General features: G+C 50.0%; 1 protein-coding gene across 1 annotated transcript in view; it reads right to left on the reverse strand.

The window, feature by feature from the left end:
* Positions 1-7,912: 7,912 nt before the first annotated feature.
* Positions 7,913-17,919, reverse strand: part of LOC139274681 (dynein heavy chain domain-containing protein 1) — a 454,628-nt gene continuing 444,621 nt past the window's right edge. Inside the window, exons 41-42 of the mRNA XM_070891360.1 lie at positions 9,568-10,268; positions 7,913-8,358 (exon numbers count right to left, since the gene is read on the reverse strand). Coding sequence (XP_070747461.1) covers positions 8,014-8,358; positions 9,568-10,268 — 1,046 coding nt within the window. The 3' untranslated portion in view covers positions 7,913-8,013. The remainder of the gene's footprint in view (positions 8,359-9,567; positions 10,269-17,919) is intronic.

Consider the following 17,919-nt stretch of genomic DNA (forward strand, 5'->3'; position numbering starts at 1 on the left):
ATGTTTTTATGAGATCCCCTCTCATCCTTCTAAACTCCAGTGTATAAAGGCCCAGTTGATCCAGTCTCTCCTTATATGTCAGTCCTGCCATCCCGGGAATCAGTCTGGTGATCCTTCGCTGCACTCCCTCAATAGCAAGAACATCCTTCCTCAGATTAGGAGACCAAAACTGAACACAATATTCCAGGTGAGGCCTCACCAAAGTTCTGTACAACTGCAGTAAGACCTCCCTGCTCCTATACTCAAATCCCCTTGCTATGAAGGCCAACATACCAATTGCCTTTTTCACCGCCTGCTGTACCTGCATGCCAACTTTCAATGACCGATGAACCATGACACCCAGGTCTTGTTGCACCTCCCCTTTTCCTAATCTGCTGCCATTCAGATAATATTCTGTCTTCGTGTTTTTGCCCCCAAAGTGGATAACCTCACATTTATCCACATTATACTGCAGCTGCCATGCATTTGCCCACTCACCTAACCTGTCCAAGTCACCCTGCAGCCTCCTAGCGTCCCCCTCACAGCTCACACCGCCACCCAGCTTAGTGTCATCTGCAAACTTGGAGATATTACACTCAATTCCTTCATCCAAATCATTGATGTATATTGTAAATAACTGGGGTCCCAGCACTGAGCCCTGCAGCACTCCACTAGTCACTGCCTGCCATTCTGAAAAGGACCCGTTTATCCCGACTCTCTGCTTCCTGTCTGCCAACCAGTTTTCTATCCACAAAGGGTTTAATTAAGAGGGGGAAAATGGAGCACGAGAAGAAGCTTGGCGGGAACATAAAAACTGACTGCAAAAGCTTCTGTAGATATGTGAAGGGAAAAAGATTAGTGAAAACAAACGTAGGTCCCTTGCAGTCGAATTCAGGTGAATTAATAATGGGGAACAAAGAAATGGCAGACCAATTGAACAAATACTTTGGTTCTGTCTTCACGAAGGAAGATACAAATAACCTTCCGGAAGTACTAGAGGACCGAGGGTCTAGTGAGAAGGAGGAACTGAAGGAAATCCTTATTAGGCGGGAAATTGATGGGATTGAAGGCCGATAAATCCCTGGGGCCTGATAGTCTGCATCCCAGAGTACTTAAGGAAGTGGCCCTAGAAATAGTAGATGTATTTGTAATCATTTTCCAACAGTCTACTGACTCGGGATCAATTCCTATGGACTGGAGGGTAGCTAATGTAACACCACATTTTAAAAAGGGAGGAAGAGAGAAAGTGGGTAATTATAGACCGGTTAGCCTGACATCAGTGGTGGGGAAAATGTTGGAATCAATTATTAAGGATGAAATAACAGCGCATTTGGAAAGCAGTGACAGGATCAGTCCAAGTCAGCATGGATTTATGAAGGAGAAATCATGCTTGACAAATCTTCTGGAATTTTTTGAGGATGTAACTGATAGAGTGGACAAGGGAGAACCAGTGGATGTGGACTTTCAAAAGGCTTTTGACAAAGTCCCACACAAGAGATTGGTGTGCAACATCAAAGCGCATGGTATTGGGGGTAATACACTGACAGGTGGTCAGATCTTCTCAAAACTGGATCTAACGAATGCCTACTTACAACTTGAACTAGATGAGGAGTCCAAGTCATGCTTAACTATAAATACTCATCTAGGCCTAAATCAATTTATAGGCTACCGTTTGGATTCCAAGGGGTCATGAACCAGATTCTGCAAGGTATAGAAGGGGTAGTATATTATTTAGATGATATGAATTTGCCTATTTGGTGCTGAAATTAGTAGAACATATTGAATGAAGTCCTCAAATGGCTAGAGAAGCACAGAGTACGAGTGTCTGCTCGTAAGTGTGAGTTATTTCAAAACTCAGTGGAGTATTTAGGGTACAGAATGGAAAAAGTTGGTTTACATCCAACATTGGGAAAGCTGGATACAATCAGAAATGCACCCACTCCCAAGAATATCACTGAACTTCGATCATTTTTGAACTATTATGTGAAGTTCCTACCAAATTTGGCTACAGTATTACATCCACGAAATGAACTATTGAATAAACAGGTCCATTGGAAGTGGTTAGAAGAATGCGATACAACATTCAAGGAGTGTAAAAGCAAATTGGTAGAGAGCACCATGTGAGTTCACTATGACATATCTAAGGAGATTAAGCTAGCATGTGATGCCTCTCCGTAGGGAGTTGGGGCAGTGATCTCTCATGTATCACGTAGTGGGGAGGAGAGACCAATTGCTTTTGCTTCACGCACTCTCAGTGCCAGTGAGAGTAATTATACACAAATTGAAAGGGAAGCTTTGGCATTAATTTTTGGGGTCAAGATGTTTCACAAATACTTGTATGGTCATAAGTTTACCATCATTACGGACCATAAGCCCCTAACAACAATCCTCCATCCAAAGTCCCCAGTTCCAACATTAGCTGCAGCCCGAATGCAGAGATGAGCTTTGATTTTGTCAGCATATACATATGATATTGAATACAGATGATCAGCTGATCACAGTAATGCTGATGCAGTATCTAGATTGCCTTCCCCATTACAAGTTACACTCGATAGGGAAGAAGTGTTTTATTTTTCATACATTGATGAACTGCCAGTCACAGCTGAAGAGATTGGTAGAGCAATCAAACATGACCCAGTGATGTCAAGGGTGTATAAGTATATTGCAAATGGATGGCCAAACCAAATTATAGACAAAGATATTCATCCATTCCTCATTCGTAGGAATGAATTATCAGTCGATAAAGATTGTATAATGTGGGGTGCAAGAGTGGTTATACCAAATAAATTCAGGTCCAAATTATCAGGAGACCTCCATGACCAGCACCTGGGAATGTGCTTGACCAAGAGTTTTGCACGCAGTTATTTATGGTGGCCAGGTCTTGATAAAGATATAGAGTACATCGTCAGTCAGTGAACGACATGTCAATCGGTAAGCAAGCAACCACCACCAGTACCATTACAGCCATGGAAATGGCCTCCCAGGGTGTGGCAAAGGCTACATATCGATTTTGCTGAGCTAGAAGGACATTGTTCATTGTGATTGATAGCCATTCGAAGTGGGTGGAGGTGTTTCCAATATGGAAAATAACAAGTGAAACATTAGACATTTTACGAAGATTATTTTCTTCATTTGGCCTCCCAGACCAGAAGAAATTGTTTCTGATAATGGACCACAATTTCATTCAGAAGAATTTGCACAGTTCACAAGCAAAAATCGTGTGAAACATACCAAGGTTCCACCGTGTTTCAAATGGTGCAGCAGAGCGCACTGTACAAATTGTAAAACGTGGCCTCATCAAACAAATACTGAATCCAAATCCAAAGAAATGACAGTTGTCATTGGACCACAAATTGGCTAATATTCTAATTACGTATCGTAATACTCCTCAACCGCAGAATTGTTTCTCAAACGACAGCCACGAACCAGATTCTCGTTGTTAAAACCAAACTTGGCACAGTCCGTAGAAGAGACACAATTAAGACAGAAAGAGAATCATGATAGAGGTGGAGTAAAAGAGAGAAGTGTGGAATTAAACCAGAAGGTGAGAGTGAAGAACCATCACTATAAATGGGTAAAGTGGTTACTAGGAAGAGTGGTGAAGATATGTGTCCTCGCACATATTTGGTCAAGATGTTTGATAATGGACAGGTTAGGTTTGTTCATATTGATCATATTTTACCTACAGACATGGAAGGAGTTGAAAGTGGGAATGATTCAATTATTTCTGACTCATCAGATAGTTTACACCAGTAGCAAATCCTACACCTAGTGTACTGGAAACAAATCCAGGAGAGAATCAGAATAAAAGTCTGAGTCCGAGTCAGATAGACGAACAGTCTGAAATTAGAGTTTTCAAATGGAAATCAAGGGCATCCCTTGGAGGAAAACGTCACTTGGGATCAGCCTCGAATGAGTTTAAATTCGACACCATGTTTGGAAGGTTCTGTTCGAGAGCGAAGGTATCCTCTTCGAAATAGAAAACAAGTAGTTAAGCTTGATTTGTAAATATGGCAAAATAAATCCATATCTTTTGTTTTGTATAACCATGTAAGTTATGTATGATGATTGTTTGTTATAAGTACTTCTTCATTAAGGAGGGAGAAGTGTAATATATATATAGCTCTACCTGTGGTTGCCTGTGGCACTGCAACTAGTGCTGTTTACAATAAAGGGAACAGGTCACCTGACTGGTGACTTCTGGAAGGTTCTGTCATCTTAAGGCTGTGTGTGTTCTGTGAGTACCTGAAGATATCACTGAGAACTGAACTGTTGGAGGGCAGTACTGAGGGAGTGCTGCACTTTAGGAGGGGCAGTATTGAGGGAGTGCTGCACTTTTGGAGGGGCAGCACTGTCGGAGGGGCAGTACTGAGGGAGCGCCGCACTGTCGGAGGGGCAGTACTGAGGGAGTGCTCCACTGTCGGAGGGGCAGTACTGAGGGAGTGCCGCACTGTGGGAGGGGCAGTACTGAGGGAGCGCCGCACTGTCGGAGGGGCAGTACTGAGGGAGCGCCGCACTGTCGGAGGGGCAGTACTGAGGGAGCGCCGCACTGTCAGAGGGGCAGTACTGAGAGAGTGCCGCACTGTCAGAGGGGCAGTACTGAGGGAGCACTGCACTGTCAGAGGGGCAGTACTGAGGGAGCGCTGCACAGTTGGAGGGGCAGTACTGAGGGAGTGCTGCACTGTCAGAGGGGCAGTACTGAGGGGAGTGCTGCACTGTCAGAGGGGCAGTACTGAGGGAGTGCTGCACTGTCAGAGGGGCAGTACTGAGGAAGTGCTGCACTGTCAGAGGGGCAGTACTGAGGGAGTGCTGCACTGTCGGAGGGGCAGTACTGAGGGAGTGCCGCACTGTCAGAGGGGCAGTACTGAGGGAGTGCTGCACTGTCGGAGGGGAAGTACTGAGGGAGTGCTGCACTGTGGGAGGGGCAGTACTGAGGGAGTGCCGCACTGTCGGAGGGGCAGTACTGAGGGAGTGCTGCACTGTCGGAGGGGCAGTACTGAGGGAGCGCTGCACTGTCGGAGGGGCAGTACTGAGGGAGTGCTGCACTGTCGGAGGGGCAGTACTGAGGGAGTGCTGCACTGTCGGAGGGGCAGTACTGAGGGAGTGCTGCCCTGTCGGAGGGGCAGTACTGAGGGAGTGCCGCACTGTCAGAGGGGCAGTACTGAGGGAGTGCTGCACTGTCGGAGGGGCAGTACTGAGGGAGTGCCGCACTGTCGGAGGGGCAGTACTGAGGGAGTGCCGCACTGTCGGAGGGGCAGTACTGAGGGAGTGCCGCACTGTCGGAGGGGCAGTACTGAGGGAGTGCCGCACTGTCGGGGGGGCAGTACTGAGGGAGTGCCGCACTGTCGGAGGGGCAGTACTGAGGGAGTGCCGCACTGTCGGAGGGGCAGCACTTTTTTCTCTAACTTTTAAACAACTTGATTTACATTTTAGACTTTTTCAACTTATCAACTTTATCTATTTATTAAACCTTCAACCAACCTGTGTGATGTTTTTTTTTAAATAATTCTGAAATACTTTTAAACTCTTAAACTTTAAAACAACTTGGAAACCTTTGGGGAAATTTTGAACCTTGGAAGAAACTTTCCAAAACACGCCTGGGAACCCCAGCAGACAGCTGACCTTCCTGATGCCTGCCCCCCAACCAAGCCTCGGGCCACCTACCATCAATGGTGCTACCTGGTGCTGAGCTTGTGGCCAACATCTTGCCGTAGGCAATTAGGCCCATACAGCAGTGCCTGGTCTCCAGTTGTCTTGGACCCTTGCCACTGGACCAAGACCTTGCTCAGCTCAGCCCGTGTAGTTGCCGGTGTGCAGCGGCCACCCGTTAAAAGAACTCAGGCACAGGCATCTTCCACTTCACTAATATGAAGTTGGGGACCTGGAACGTCAGGACCCTCATGGACAAGTCCAACAGCGACAGGCCGGAACGCCGCACCGCCATAGTTGCCCGAGAACTTAGACATTTTGACATCGACATCGCCGCCCTAAGCAAGACCCGGCGGGCAGGGGAAGGCCAGTTGAAGGAACATGGTGGAGGTTACATCTTTTTCTGCAAAGGGAAACCAGAGGCAGAACGCCGCCTTCATGGAGTTGGCTTTGCCGTCAAAAATGAGCTGGTCGACCGCCTCAAAGACTTCCCTGCGGGGTCAACGAACGCCTCATGACTCTTCACCTTGCCCTATCCCGGAACCAATGTGTCACAGTCATCAGTACGTACGCCCCAATACTTGATGCAACGGATGAGGTTAAAGAGGGATTTTATTCCAACCTCGAGACATCCCTGTCCCGCGTCCCCATGGGCAACAAATTGATCCACCTGGGTGATTTTAATGCCAGGGCTGGCAAATACACAGCCCTCTGGGGAGGCGTGATTGGCAGAGAGGGGGTAGGGAAAGCCAATTCCAGCGGTTTAGAACATTAACTCCTCATCACCAACACCCTGTTCCGCCAGAAGGACACATACAAGGCATCGTGGCAACACCCTCGCTCCAAACACTGGCACCTGTTGGACTATGTCATCGTCCGAGCCAGGGATTGCAAGGATGTGCACATCACCCGCGCCATGACAGGAGCTGACGACTGCTGGTCGGACCACCGCCTAATCCGATCCATCATCAACAGGGGCGGTACTGAGGGAGCACCGCACTGTCGGAGGGGCAGTACTGAGGGAGGGCCGCACTGTCGGAGGGGCAGTACTGAGGGAGTGCCGCACTGTCGGAGGGGCAGTACTGAGGGAGTGCCGCACTGTTGGAGGGGCAGTACTGAGGGAGTGCCGCACTGTCGGAGGGGCGGTACTGAGGGAGCGCCGCACTGTCGGAGGGGCAGTACTGAGGGAGCGCCGCACTGTCGGAGGGGCAGTACTGAGGGAGTGCCGCACTGTCGGAGGGGCAGTACTGAGGGAGTGCCGCACTGTCGGAGGGGCAGTACTGAGGGAGCCCCGCACTGTCGGAGGGGCAGTACTGAGGGAGTGCCGCACTGTCGGAGGGGCAGTACTGAGGGAGTGCCGCACTGTTGGAGGGGCAGTACTGAGGGAGTGCCGCACTGTTGGAGGGGCAGTACTGAGGGAGCACCGCACTGTCGGAGGGGCAGTACTGAGGGAGCGCCGCACTGTTGGAGGGGCAGTACTGAGGGAGCGCCGCACTGTCGGAGGGGCGGTACTGAGGGAGTGCCGCACTGTCGGAGGGGCAGTACTGAGGGAGCGCCGCACTGTCACAGGGGCAGTACTGAGGGAGCGGCGCACTGTCGGAGGGGCAGTACTGAGGGAGCTCCGCACTGTCGGAGGGGCGGTACTGAGGGAGCGCCGCACTGTCGGAGGGGCAGTACTGAGGGAGTGCCGCACTGTCGGAGGGGCAGTACTGAGGGAGTGCCGCACTGTCGGAGGGGCAGTACTGAGGGAGTGCCGCACTGTTGGAGGGGCAGTACTGAGGGAGCGCTGCACTGTCGGAGGGGCAGTACTGAGGGAGTGCTGCACTGTCGGAGGGGCAGTACTGAGGGAGTGCTGAGGGAGCGCCGCACTGTCGGAGGGGCAGTACTGAGGGAGCGCTGCACTGTCGGAGGGGCAGTACTGAGGGAGCGCCACACTGTCGGAGGGGCAGTACTGAGGGAGTGCCGCACTGTTGGAGGGGCAGTACTGAGGGAGTGCCGCACTGTCGGAGGGGCAGTACTGAGGGAGCGCCGCACTGTCGGAGGGGCAGTACTGAGGGAGCGCCGCACTGTCGGAGGGGCAGTACTGAGGGAGCGCCGCACTGTCGGAGGGGCAGTACTGAGGGAGCGCCGCACTGCAGGTTTGCAGGATTTGCCCCCGTTGCCGGTGGAGCTGCGTAGGGCAGAATGATGTTGGAGGCCCATTATCGGGCGGGTCTCTGGCCACTTGCCAGGAGCGTGTTGCCCGTAAGTCAGCGAGATTTATTTAATATAAAATGCACAGTCCGAGAGTCTTGTCTGTTTTACTTTATAGCGATTGAAATATATTTATTGTTGTGTTGGGATGTGATGAGTCGGATGTGGGCGGGTTGGTGCCGAGATACAGCTTCAGATGATGCTGGCGATGTGAACACGTCTCTGCGCACACACCAGGGGATCGATCCGTGCCGGGAGGGCGAGGTGAACGATGATGCCGCTGTCTGTCAGGTCCACCTCAATGTTCTCCGCACCCTGGTACACGGGGCACTCGTACTGCGGGCAAGGCTGATCTGCCCTCGCTGCCTGGCCCTCCTGGGCCCTGAGCCACACCACGGGCATGGTGCAGGGTGTGATGGAGAGGGTGTCCTGCAGGAACCCGTGTCGTGTGTCCCACAGGGCGTTGTGTAGCTGCAGGCCCGATAGGTAGATGCCATTCTCCGGGGGACTGGTGGGAGGGAGTAAGCTGCTCAGCACCTGAAATATATCAAACAGATTGCTCACATTGTTCGGCTCCCAGGATGTTGATCCAATCCATTCCCAGAAACTCGTAACTCTTTGCCCAGGGGCCAGTCCCGGGAGACCAGCCCTTCTCACTGAGAGTCAGGGACACGGTGCAAACATTCGCACTGGGTAACCGCAGGGGACTGTGGGGGACAGGAGGGCTAGTGGAGTGGGCAGAGGGCGGGCAGATCAAATTTGATAAGGAGAAATGTGAGCTGATGTATTCATAGAATCTCACAGCACAGGAGGCCATTCGGCCCATCGAGCCCGTGTTGTGCCGGCTCTGTGTCAGAGCGATCCCATCAGTCCCACTCCCCCCCGCTCTTTCCCCACAGCCCGGCACATTCTTCCCCAACAACTATTTATTCAATTCCCGGTTTGAAAGTCACTATTGAATCTGCTCCCACCGCCCTTTCAGGCAGCGCGTTCCCAATCACAACAACTCGCTGCGTAAACACATTCTCCCCATCTCCCCCTCTGGGTCTTTGGCCAAATTTATTATTGCGGGAGGAAGACATGTCAACCTGTCAGAGGAGCAGAGAGATTGCTGCACTGGAAGCAATTGTGTAAAAATGGGAGGGGATTGTACATCAACACGACACGGACAGGTATCTGGAGACATTGGGATGTGGATCCTGAGACAGTCTCCCAAGGGGTGGGGTGGGGGGTGTTTGGGACAGGGGGCTGTGCTGGTGGAGCTCCTCGCTGGGATATTTAGCAGCTCACTGGGGCCTGCGATTGTTCCCAGGGACTGGAGGGGATCCCGAGTGATGCCAATATTTAAAAAGGGCAACAGGTCAGAACTAGGCAATAACTGGCCCGTTAGTTTAACTTTGGTTGTGGGCAGATTTGTAGAAGGACTTGTTGGCGAGGGCGGGGCGGGATCTGATCACTGCCCCCGAATGGTGAGGCCCGGGGAGACCCCAATATCACAGGTACACACCTGAGCAGGTACACGCCTGAGCTTGGACACACCTGAGCTTGCACGTGCCCGAGCTTGCACACGCACGAGCAGGTACACACCCGAGCAGGCACACACTTGGGCTTGCAACACCCGAGCAGGTACACACCCGAGCTTGCACACACCTGAACAGGTACATACCCGAGCAGGTACACACCCGAGCTTGCACACACCCGAACAGGTACACACCTGAGCTTGCACACACCCGAACAGGTACACACCTGAGCTTGTACGGTGAGTCGGTTGAGAGCGAGGTGCTGTTTCTGTGCTTGCTCCTGCAGCAGGGTGATGAGCAACATGCGCGGACGCTGAAAGGCCCCCAGGTTGTAGGAGACGGGAGTCTCTGGGCCGTCCATGTAGCCGTTCAGCAGCTGCAATCTGGTCCTCAGGACCCGCACCCACTGTGCGAGGGGCGGGGCGATGCCAGTGAGCAGTCTCCAGGCTCGGGGAAGTCTCCCGCTCTCCAGTGATCTGATGATTTTGTCCGACTCTGCGTTGTGCAGCCGGCCCCCTTGCAGAACGCCCAGCGTGTGGCTCAGGTCGGACAGGAGGTGGTCGATCAGGAGCTTGAAGTCACGCCTCTCCTGCCACAGGAAGGCCCTCAGGGGCTCGGTGCTGACCTGTGCTGCCTCTGGCCCCGGGTCACCCTGCTGTGGTCTCAGCGAATCCCGCAGCTGCTGCACAATGCCCATACAGTCCCTCACCAGGGCCGCCAGGGCCTGGTCCCGGCTGCTGTCCAGTCGCTGAGGAATAAACAGTGTCTGGGACTTGAACAGAATCTCGCCAATAGCCTCACTGTTCCACTCGAACAGCTGCTTCTCAAAGCCATTGCAAACTCCGACTGTGACAGATTCAATGGAGTTGGGCATATGGTCAATCCTGCTCTCGATATCCTGCTGCGTGATGTCCATCAACATCGAGCCTGCAACAGGGCATAAACCAGAACAGGGTCACCTCCCGCCCCCTGCTCCGTATTCTTACAACTACAGGTATCTGACAGCGGTTACAGCACAGGGGCACCGGGGGGTGGGGGGGCAAGGGAACAGTATGGCTCGGGCAGAGCGAAGGAACAGGGAAAGTGTAGGGTTTATTGGGCTGCTGAAAGCTGGCAGCGAACTGGAGCGATGAGGGAAAAAGCTTCATAGGACGAGGGCACAGTCACTAATGGGGTATTAAGATGGAGAGTTAATTCAGAGACTAGGGTCCTGAACTTAAGGAAAGGGAACTTCGATGGTTTGAGGTGTGAATTGGCTAGAGTAGACCGGCGAGTGATACTTAAAGGGTTGACGGTGGATAGGCAATGGCAAACATTTAAAGATCACATGGATGAACTTCAACAATTGTACATCCCTATCTGGAGTAAAAATAAAACGGGGAAGGTGGCTCAACCGTGGCTAACAAGGGAAATTAAGGATAGTGTTAAATCCAAGGAAGAGGCATATAAATTGGCCAGAAAAAGCAGCAAACCTGAGGACTGGGAGAATTTTGGAATACTGCAAAGGAGGACAAAGGGTTTACTTAAGAGGGGTAAAATAGAGTATGAGAGGAAGCTAGCTGGGAACATAAAAACTGACTGCAAAAGCTTCTATAGATATGTGAAGAGAAAAAGATTAGTGAAGACAAACGTAGGTCCCTTCAGATTCAGAATCAGGTGAATTTATAATGGGGAACAAAGAAATGGCAGACCAATTGAACAAATACTTTGGTTCTGTCTTCACGAAGGAAGACACAAATAACCTTCCGGAAATACTAGGGAACCGAGGGTCTAGTGAGAAGGAGGAACTGAAGGAAATCCTTATTAGGTGGGAAATTGTGTTCGGGAAACTGATGAGATTGAAGGCCGATAAATCCCCGGGGCCTGATGGTCTGCATCTCAGAGTACTTAAGGAAGTAGCCCTAGAAATAGTGGATGCATTGGTGATCATTTTCCAACAGTCTATTGACTCTGGATTGGTTCCTATGGATAGGAGGGTAGCTAATGTAACTTTTTAAGAAGGGAGGGAGAGAGAAGACGGGTGATTATAGACCGGTTAGCCTGACATCAGTCGTGGGTAAAATGTTGGAATCAATTATTAAAGATGAAATAGCAGCAGATTTGGAAAGCAGTGATGGGATCTGTCCAAGTCAGCATGGATTTATGAAAGGGAAATCCTGCTTGACAAATCTTCCAGAATTTTTTGAGGATGTAACTGGTAGAGTGGACAAGGGAGAACCAGTGGATGTGGTGTACAACTGCAGTAAGACCTCCCTGCCCCTGTACTCAAATCCCCTCGCTATGATGGCCAACATGCCATTTGCCTTCTCAACCGCCTGCTGTACCTGCATGCCAACCTTCAATGACTGATGTACCATGACACCCAGGTCTCGTTGCACCTCCCCTTTTCCTAATCTGTCACCATTCAGATAATAGTCTGTCTCTCTGTTTTTACAACCAAAGTGGATAACTTCACATTTATCCACATTATACTTCATCTGCCATGCATTTGCCCACTCACCTAACCTATCCAAATCACTCTGCAGCCTCATAGCATCCTCCTCACAGCTCACACTGCTACCCAACTTAGTGTCATCCACAAATTTGGAGATACTACATTTAATCCCCTCGTCTAAATCATTAATGTACAGTGTAAACAGCTGGGGCCCCAACACAGAACCTTGCGGTACCCCACTAGTCACTGCCTGCCATTCTGAAAAGTACCCATTTATTCCTACTCTTTGCTTCCTGTCTGCCAACCAGTTCTCAATCCATGTCAGCACACTACCCCCAATCCCATGTGCTCTAACTTTGCACATTAATCTCTTGTGTGGGACCTTGTCGAAAGCCTTCTGAAATACCAAATACACCACATGAACTGGTTCGCCCTTGTCCACTCTACTGGAAATATCCTCATAAAATTTCAGAAGATTTGTCAAGCATGATTTCCCTTTCATAATCCATGCTGACTTGGACCTATCATGTCACCTCTTTCCAAAAGCGCTGCTATAATATCCTTAATAATTGATTCCATCATTTTACCCACCACTGAGGTCAGGCTGACCGGTCGATAATTCCCTGTTTTCTCTCTCCCTCCTTTTTTAAAAAGTGGGGTTACATTGGCTACCCTCCACTCCATTGGAACTGATCCAGAGTCTATGGAATGTTGGAAAATGACTGTCAATGCATCCGCTATTTCCAAGGCCACCTCCTTAAGTTCTCTGGGATGCAGACCATCAGATACTGGGGATTTATTGGCCTTTAATCCCATCAATTTCCCCAACACACTTACCCGACTAATAAGGATTTCCCTCAGTTCCTCCTCCTTACTAGACCCTCTGACCCCTTTTATATCCGGAAGGTTGTTTGTGGCCTCCTTCGTGAATACAGAACCAAAGTACTTGTTCAATTGATCTGCCATTTCTTTGTTCCCAGTTCTGACTTCCCCTGATTCTGACTGCAGGGGACCTACGTTTGTCTTTACTAACCTTTTTCTCTTTATATATCTATAGAAGCTTTTGCAGTCCGTCTTAATGTTCCCTGCAAGCTTCTTCTCGTACTCTATTTTCCCTGCCCTAATCAAACCCTTTGTCCTCCTCTGCTGAGTTCTAAATTTCTCCCAGTCCCCTGGTTCGCTGCTATTTCTGGCCAATTTGTATGCCACTTCCTTGGCTTTAATATTATCCCTGATTTCCCTTGATAGCCACGGTTGAGCCACCTTCCCTTTTTTATTTTTACGCCAGACAGGAATGTACAATTGTTGTAGTTCATCCATGCGGTCTCTAAATGTCTGCCATTGCCCATCCACTGTCAACCCCTTAAGTATCATTCGCCAATCTATCCTAGCCAATTCACGCCTCATACCTTCAAAGTTATCCTTCTTTAAGTTCTGGACCATGGTCTCTGAATTAACTGTTTCATTCTCCATCCTAATGTAGAATTCCACCATATTATGGTCACTCTTCCCCAAGGGGCCTCGCACAACAAGATTTCTAATTAGTCCTCTCTCATTACACAACACCCAGTCTAAGATGGCCAGCCCTCTAGTTGGTTCCTTGACATATTGGTCTAGAAAACCATCCCTTATGCACTCCAGGAAATCCTCCTCCACCGTATTGTTTCCAGTTTGGTTAGCCCAATCTATGTGCATATTAAAGTCACCCATTATAACTGCTGCACCTTTATTGCATGCAACCCTAATTTCCTGTTTCGGATGAAATGTCCGGTGTACTGACGGTGAAGGAGGATTTGTCCGGTGTACTGACGGTGAAGGAGAATTTGTCCGGTGTACTGACGGTGAAGGAGGAATTGTCCGGTGTACGGACGGTGAAGGAGGATTTGTCCGGTGTACTGACGGTGAAGGAGGAATTGTCCGGTGTACGGACGGTGAAGGAGGAATTGTCCGGACGGTGAAGGAGGAATTGTCCGGTGTACGGACGGTGAAGGATGAATTGTCCGGTGTACTGACGGTGAAGGAGGAATTGTCCGGTGTACTGACGGTGAAAGAGGAATTGTCCGGTGTACGGACGGTGAAGGATGAATTGTCCGGTGTACTGACGGTGAAGGAGGAATTGTCCGTGTACGGACGGTGAAGGAGGAATTGTCCGGTGTACTGACGGTGAAGGATGAATTGTCCGGTGTACGGACGGTGAAGGATGAATTGTCCGGTGTACGGACGGTGAAGGAGGAATTGTCCGGTGTACTGACGGTGAAGGAGGAATTGTCCGGTGTACGGACGGTGAAGGAGGAATTGTCCGGTGTACGGACGGTGAAGGAGGAATTGTCCGGTGTACTGACGGTGAAGGAGGAATTGTCCGGTGTATGGACGGTGAAGGAGGAAATGTCCGGTGTACGGACGGTGAAGGAGGAATTGTCCGGTGTACGGACGGTGAAGGATGAATTGTCCGGTGTACGGGCGGTGAAGGAGGAATTGTCCGGTGTACGGGCGGTGAAGGAGGAATTGTCCGGTGTACGGACGGTGAAGGAGGAATTGTCCGTGTACGGACGGTGAAGGAGGAATTGTCCGTATACTGACGGTGAAGGAGGAATTGTCCGGTGTACGGACGGTGAAGGAGGAATTGTCCGGTGTACGGACGGTGAAGGAGGAATTGTCCGTGTACGGACGGTGAAGGAGGAATTGTCCGGTGTACTGACGGTGAAGGAGGAATTGTCCGGTGTACTGACGGTGAAAGAGGAATTGTCCGGTGTGCGGACGGTGAAGGATGAATTGTCCGGTGTACTGACGGTGAAGGAGGAATTGTCCGTGTACGGACGGTGAAGGAGGAATTGTCCGGTGTACTGACGGTGAAGGATGAATTGTCCGGTGTACGGACGGTGAAGGATGAATTGTCCGGTGTACGGACGGTGAAGGAGGAATTGTCCGGTGTACTGACGGTGAAGGAGGAATTGTCCGGTGTACGGACGGTGAAGGAGGAATTGTCCGGTGTACGGACGGTGAAGGAGGAATTGTCCGGTGTACTGACGGTGAAGGAGGAATTGTCCGGTGTACTGACGGTGAAGGGGGAATTGTCCGGTGTACTGACGGTGAAGGAGGAATTGTCCGGTGTACGGACGGTGAAGGAGGAAATGTCCGGTGTACGGACGGTGAAGGAGGAATTGTCCGGTGTACGGACGGTGAAGGATGAATTGTCCGGTGTACGGACGGTGAAGGAGGAATTGTCCGGTGTACGGGCGGTGAAGGAGGAATTGTCCGGTGTACGGGCGGTGAAGGAGGAATTGTCCGGTGTACGGACGGTGAAGGAGGAATTGTCCGGTGTACGGACGGTGAAGGAGGAATTGTCCGGTGTACGGGCGGTGAAGGAGGAATTGTCCGTGTACGGACGGTGAAGGAGGAATTGTCCGTATACTGACGGTGAAGGAGGAATTGTCCGGTGTACGGACGGTGAAGGAGGAATTGTCCGGTGTACGGACGGTGAAGGAGGAATTGTCCGGTGTACGGACGGTGAAGGAGGAATTGTCCGGTGTACGGACGGTGAAGGAGGAATTGTCCGTGTACGGACGGTGAAGGAGGAATTGTCCGGTGTACTGACGGTGAAGGAGGAATTGTCCGGTCTACGGACGGTGAAGGAGGAATTCTCCGGTGTACGGACGGTGAAGGAGGAATTGTCCGGTGTATGGACGGTGAAGGAGGAATTGTCCGGTGTACGGACGGTGAAGGAGGAATTGTCCGGTGTACGGACGGTGAAGGAGGAATTGTCCGGTGTACGGACGGTGAAGACTGAAGAGATGAAGACACAGGGAGCAGAGAATGAAGAGTTAGCTGGTGTTGAAGGAACACCCAGAAACATGAACGACCGCAGCCCATACCCAGATTGTGTGTGTGCAGCGAGCTTCCATCAGGGGCAATGCAAAGCGTGGGCTCAGCTCGATTCAGTCGACAGCAGGAGGGACTGGGAGAGCTCTGGTCACTGGCCCCACCAGGCAAGTTGTGAAATTGCATTCAATAAAGTTGGCTCCATGAAACTTTCAGATTGTTGTAAAAACCTAACTGATGTCCTTCAGGGAAGGAAACCTGCCGTCCTTACCCGGTCTAGGCCTAGGATCAGGAATAATAAGGGGAAAAAGTCACTGGTGGGCGCAGTCTATACGCCCACTAACAGTAACAACTCTGTTGGTCGGAGTATAAACCAGGAAATAGTGGGGGCTTGTAACAAGGGAACAGCAGTAATCAAGGGTGATTTTAACCTCCATATTGATTGGACAAATCAAATTGGTCAGGGTAGTCTTGAGGAAGAGTTCATAGAGTGCGTAAGGGACGGGTTCCTAGAGCAGTATGTAATGGAGCCAACCAGGGGGCAGGCTATCCTAGATCTAGTCCTGTGTAATGAGACAGGATTGATAAACAATCTCCGAGTAAAGGACCCCTTGGAATGAGTGATCACAGCATGGTTGAATTTCAAATTCAGATGTAGGGTGAGAAAGTTGACTCTCTAACCCGCGTACTAAGCTTAAATAAAGGAGACTATGAAGGTATGAGGGCAGAGTTGGCTAAAGTGGACTGGGAAAATAGATTGAAGTGGAGGACGGTTGATGAACAGTGGTGTACATTTAAGGAGATGTTTCATGACTCAAGAAAAATATATTCCAGTGAGGAGGAAAGGGTGTAAGAGAAAAGTCAGCCATCGGTGGCTAACTAAATTAAAAACAAGGGCATACAAAGTGGCCAAAACTAGTGGGAGGACAGAAGGCTGAGAAGCTTTTAAAAGCCAGCAAAGAGCGACTAAAAAAATGATTAAGAAAGGGAAGATAGACTATGAAAGTAAACTAGCACAAAATATAAAAACAGATCGCAAGAGTTTCTATAGGTATATAAAAAGGAAAAGAGTGACTAAATTAAATGTTGGTACCTTCGAGGACGAGACAGGGGAATTAGTAATGGAAACACAGACATAGAAAATAGGTGCAGGAGTAGGCCATTCGGCCCTTCTAGCCTGCACCGCCATTCAATGAGTTCATGGCTGAACATGCAACTTCAGTACCCCATTCCTGCTTTCTCGCCATACCCCTTGATCCCCCGAGTAGTAAGGACTTCATCTAACTCCTTTTTGAATATATTTAGTGAATTGGCCTCAACAACTTTCTGTGGTAGAGAATTCCACAGGTTCACCACTCTCTGGGTGAAGAAGTTTTTCCTCATCTCAGTCCGAAATGGCTTACCCCTTATCCTTAGACTGTGTCCCCTGGTTCTGGACTTCCCCAACATTGGGAACATTCTTCCTGCATCTACCCTGTCTGAACCCATCAGAATTTTAAACGTTTCTATGAGGTCCCCTCTCATTCTTCTGAACTCCAGTGAATACAAGCCCAGTTGATCCAGTCTTTCTTGATAGGTCAGTCCCGCCATCCCGGGAATCAGTCTGGTGAACCTTCGCTGCACTCCCTCAATAGCAAGAATGTCCTTCCTCAAGTTAGGAGACCAAAACTGTACACAATACTCCAGGTGTGGCCTCACCAAGGCCCTGTACAACTGTAGCAACACCTCCCTGCCCCGTACTCAAATTCCCTCGCTATGAAGGCCAACATGCCATCATGCCATTTGCTTTCTTAACCACCTGTTGTACCTGCATGCCAACCTTCAATGACTGATGTACCATGACACCCAGGTCTCGTTGCACCTCCCCTTTTCCTAATCTGTCACCATTCAGATAATAGTCTGTCTCTCTGTTTTTACCACCAAAGTGGATAACCTCACATTTATCAACATTATACTTCATCTGCCATGCATTTGCCCACTCACCTAACCTATCCAAGTCACTCTGCAGCCTCATAGCATCCTCCTCGCAGCTCACACTGCCACCCAACTTAGTGTCATCCGCAAATTTGGAGATACTACATTTAATCCCCTCGTCTAAATCATTAATGTACAGTGTAAACAGCTGGGGCCCCAGCACAGAACCCTGCGGTACCCCACTAGTCACTGCCTGCCATTCTGAAAAGTACCCATTTACTCCTACTCTTTGCTTCCTGTCTGACAACCAGTTCTCAATCCATGTCAGCACACTACCCCCAATCCCATGTGCTTTAACTTTGCACATTAATCTCTTGTGTGGGACCTTGTCGAAAGCCTTCTGAAAGTCCA

This window comes from Pristiophorus japonicus, chromosome 10 (assembly GCF_044704955.1).
Source record: "Pristiophorus japonicus isolate sPriJap1 chromosome 10, sPriJap1.hap1, whole genome shotgun sequence".
In the NCBI taxonomy this organism is placed as follows: Eukaryota; Metazoa; Chordata; class Chondrichthyes; family Pristiophoridae; genus Pristiophorus; species Pristiophorus japonicus.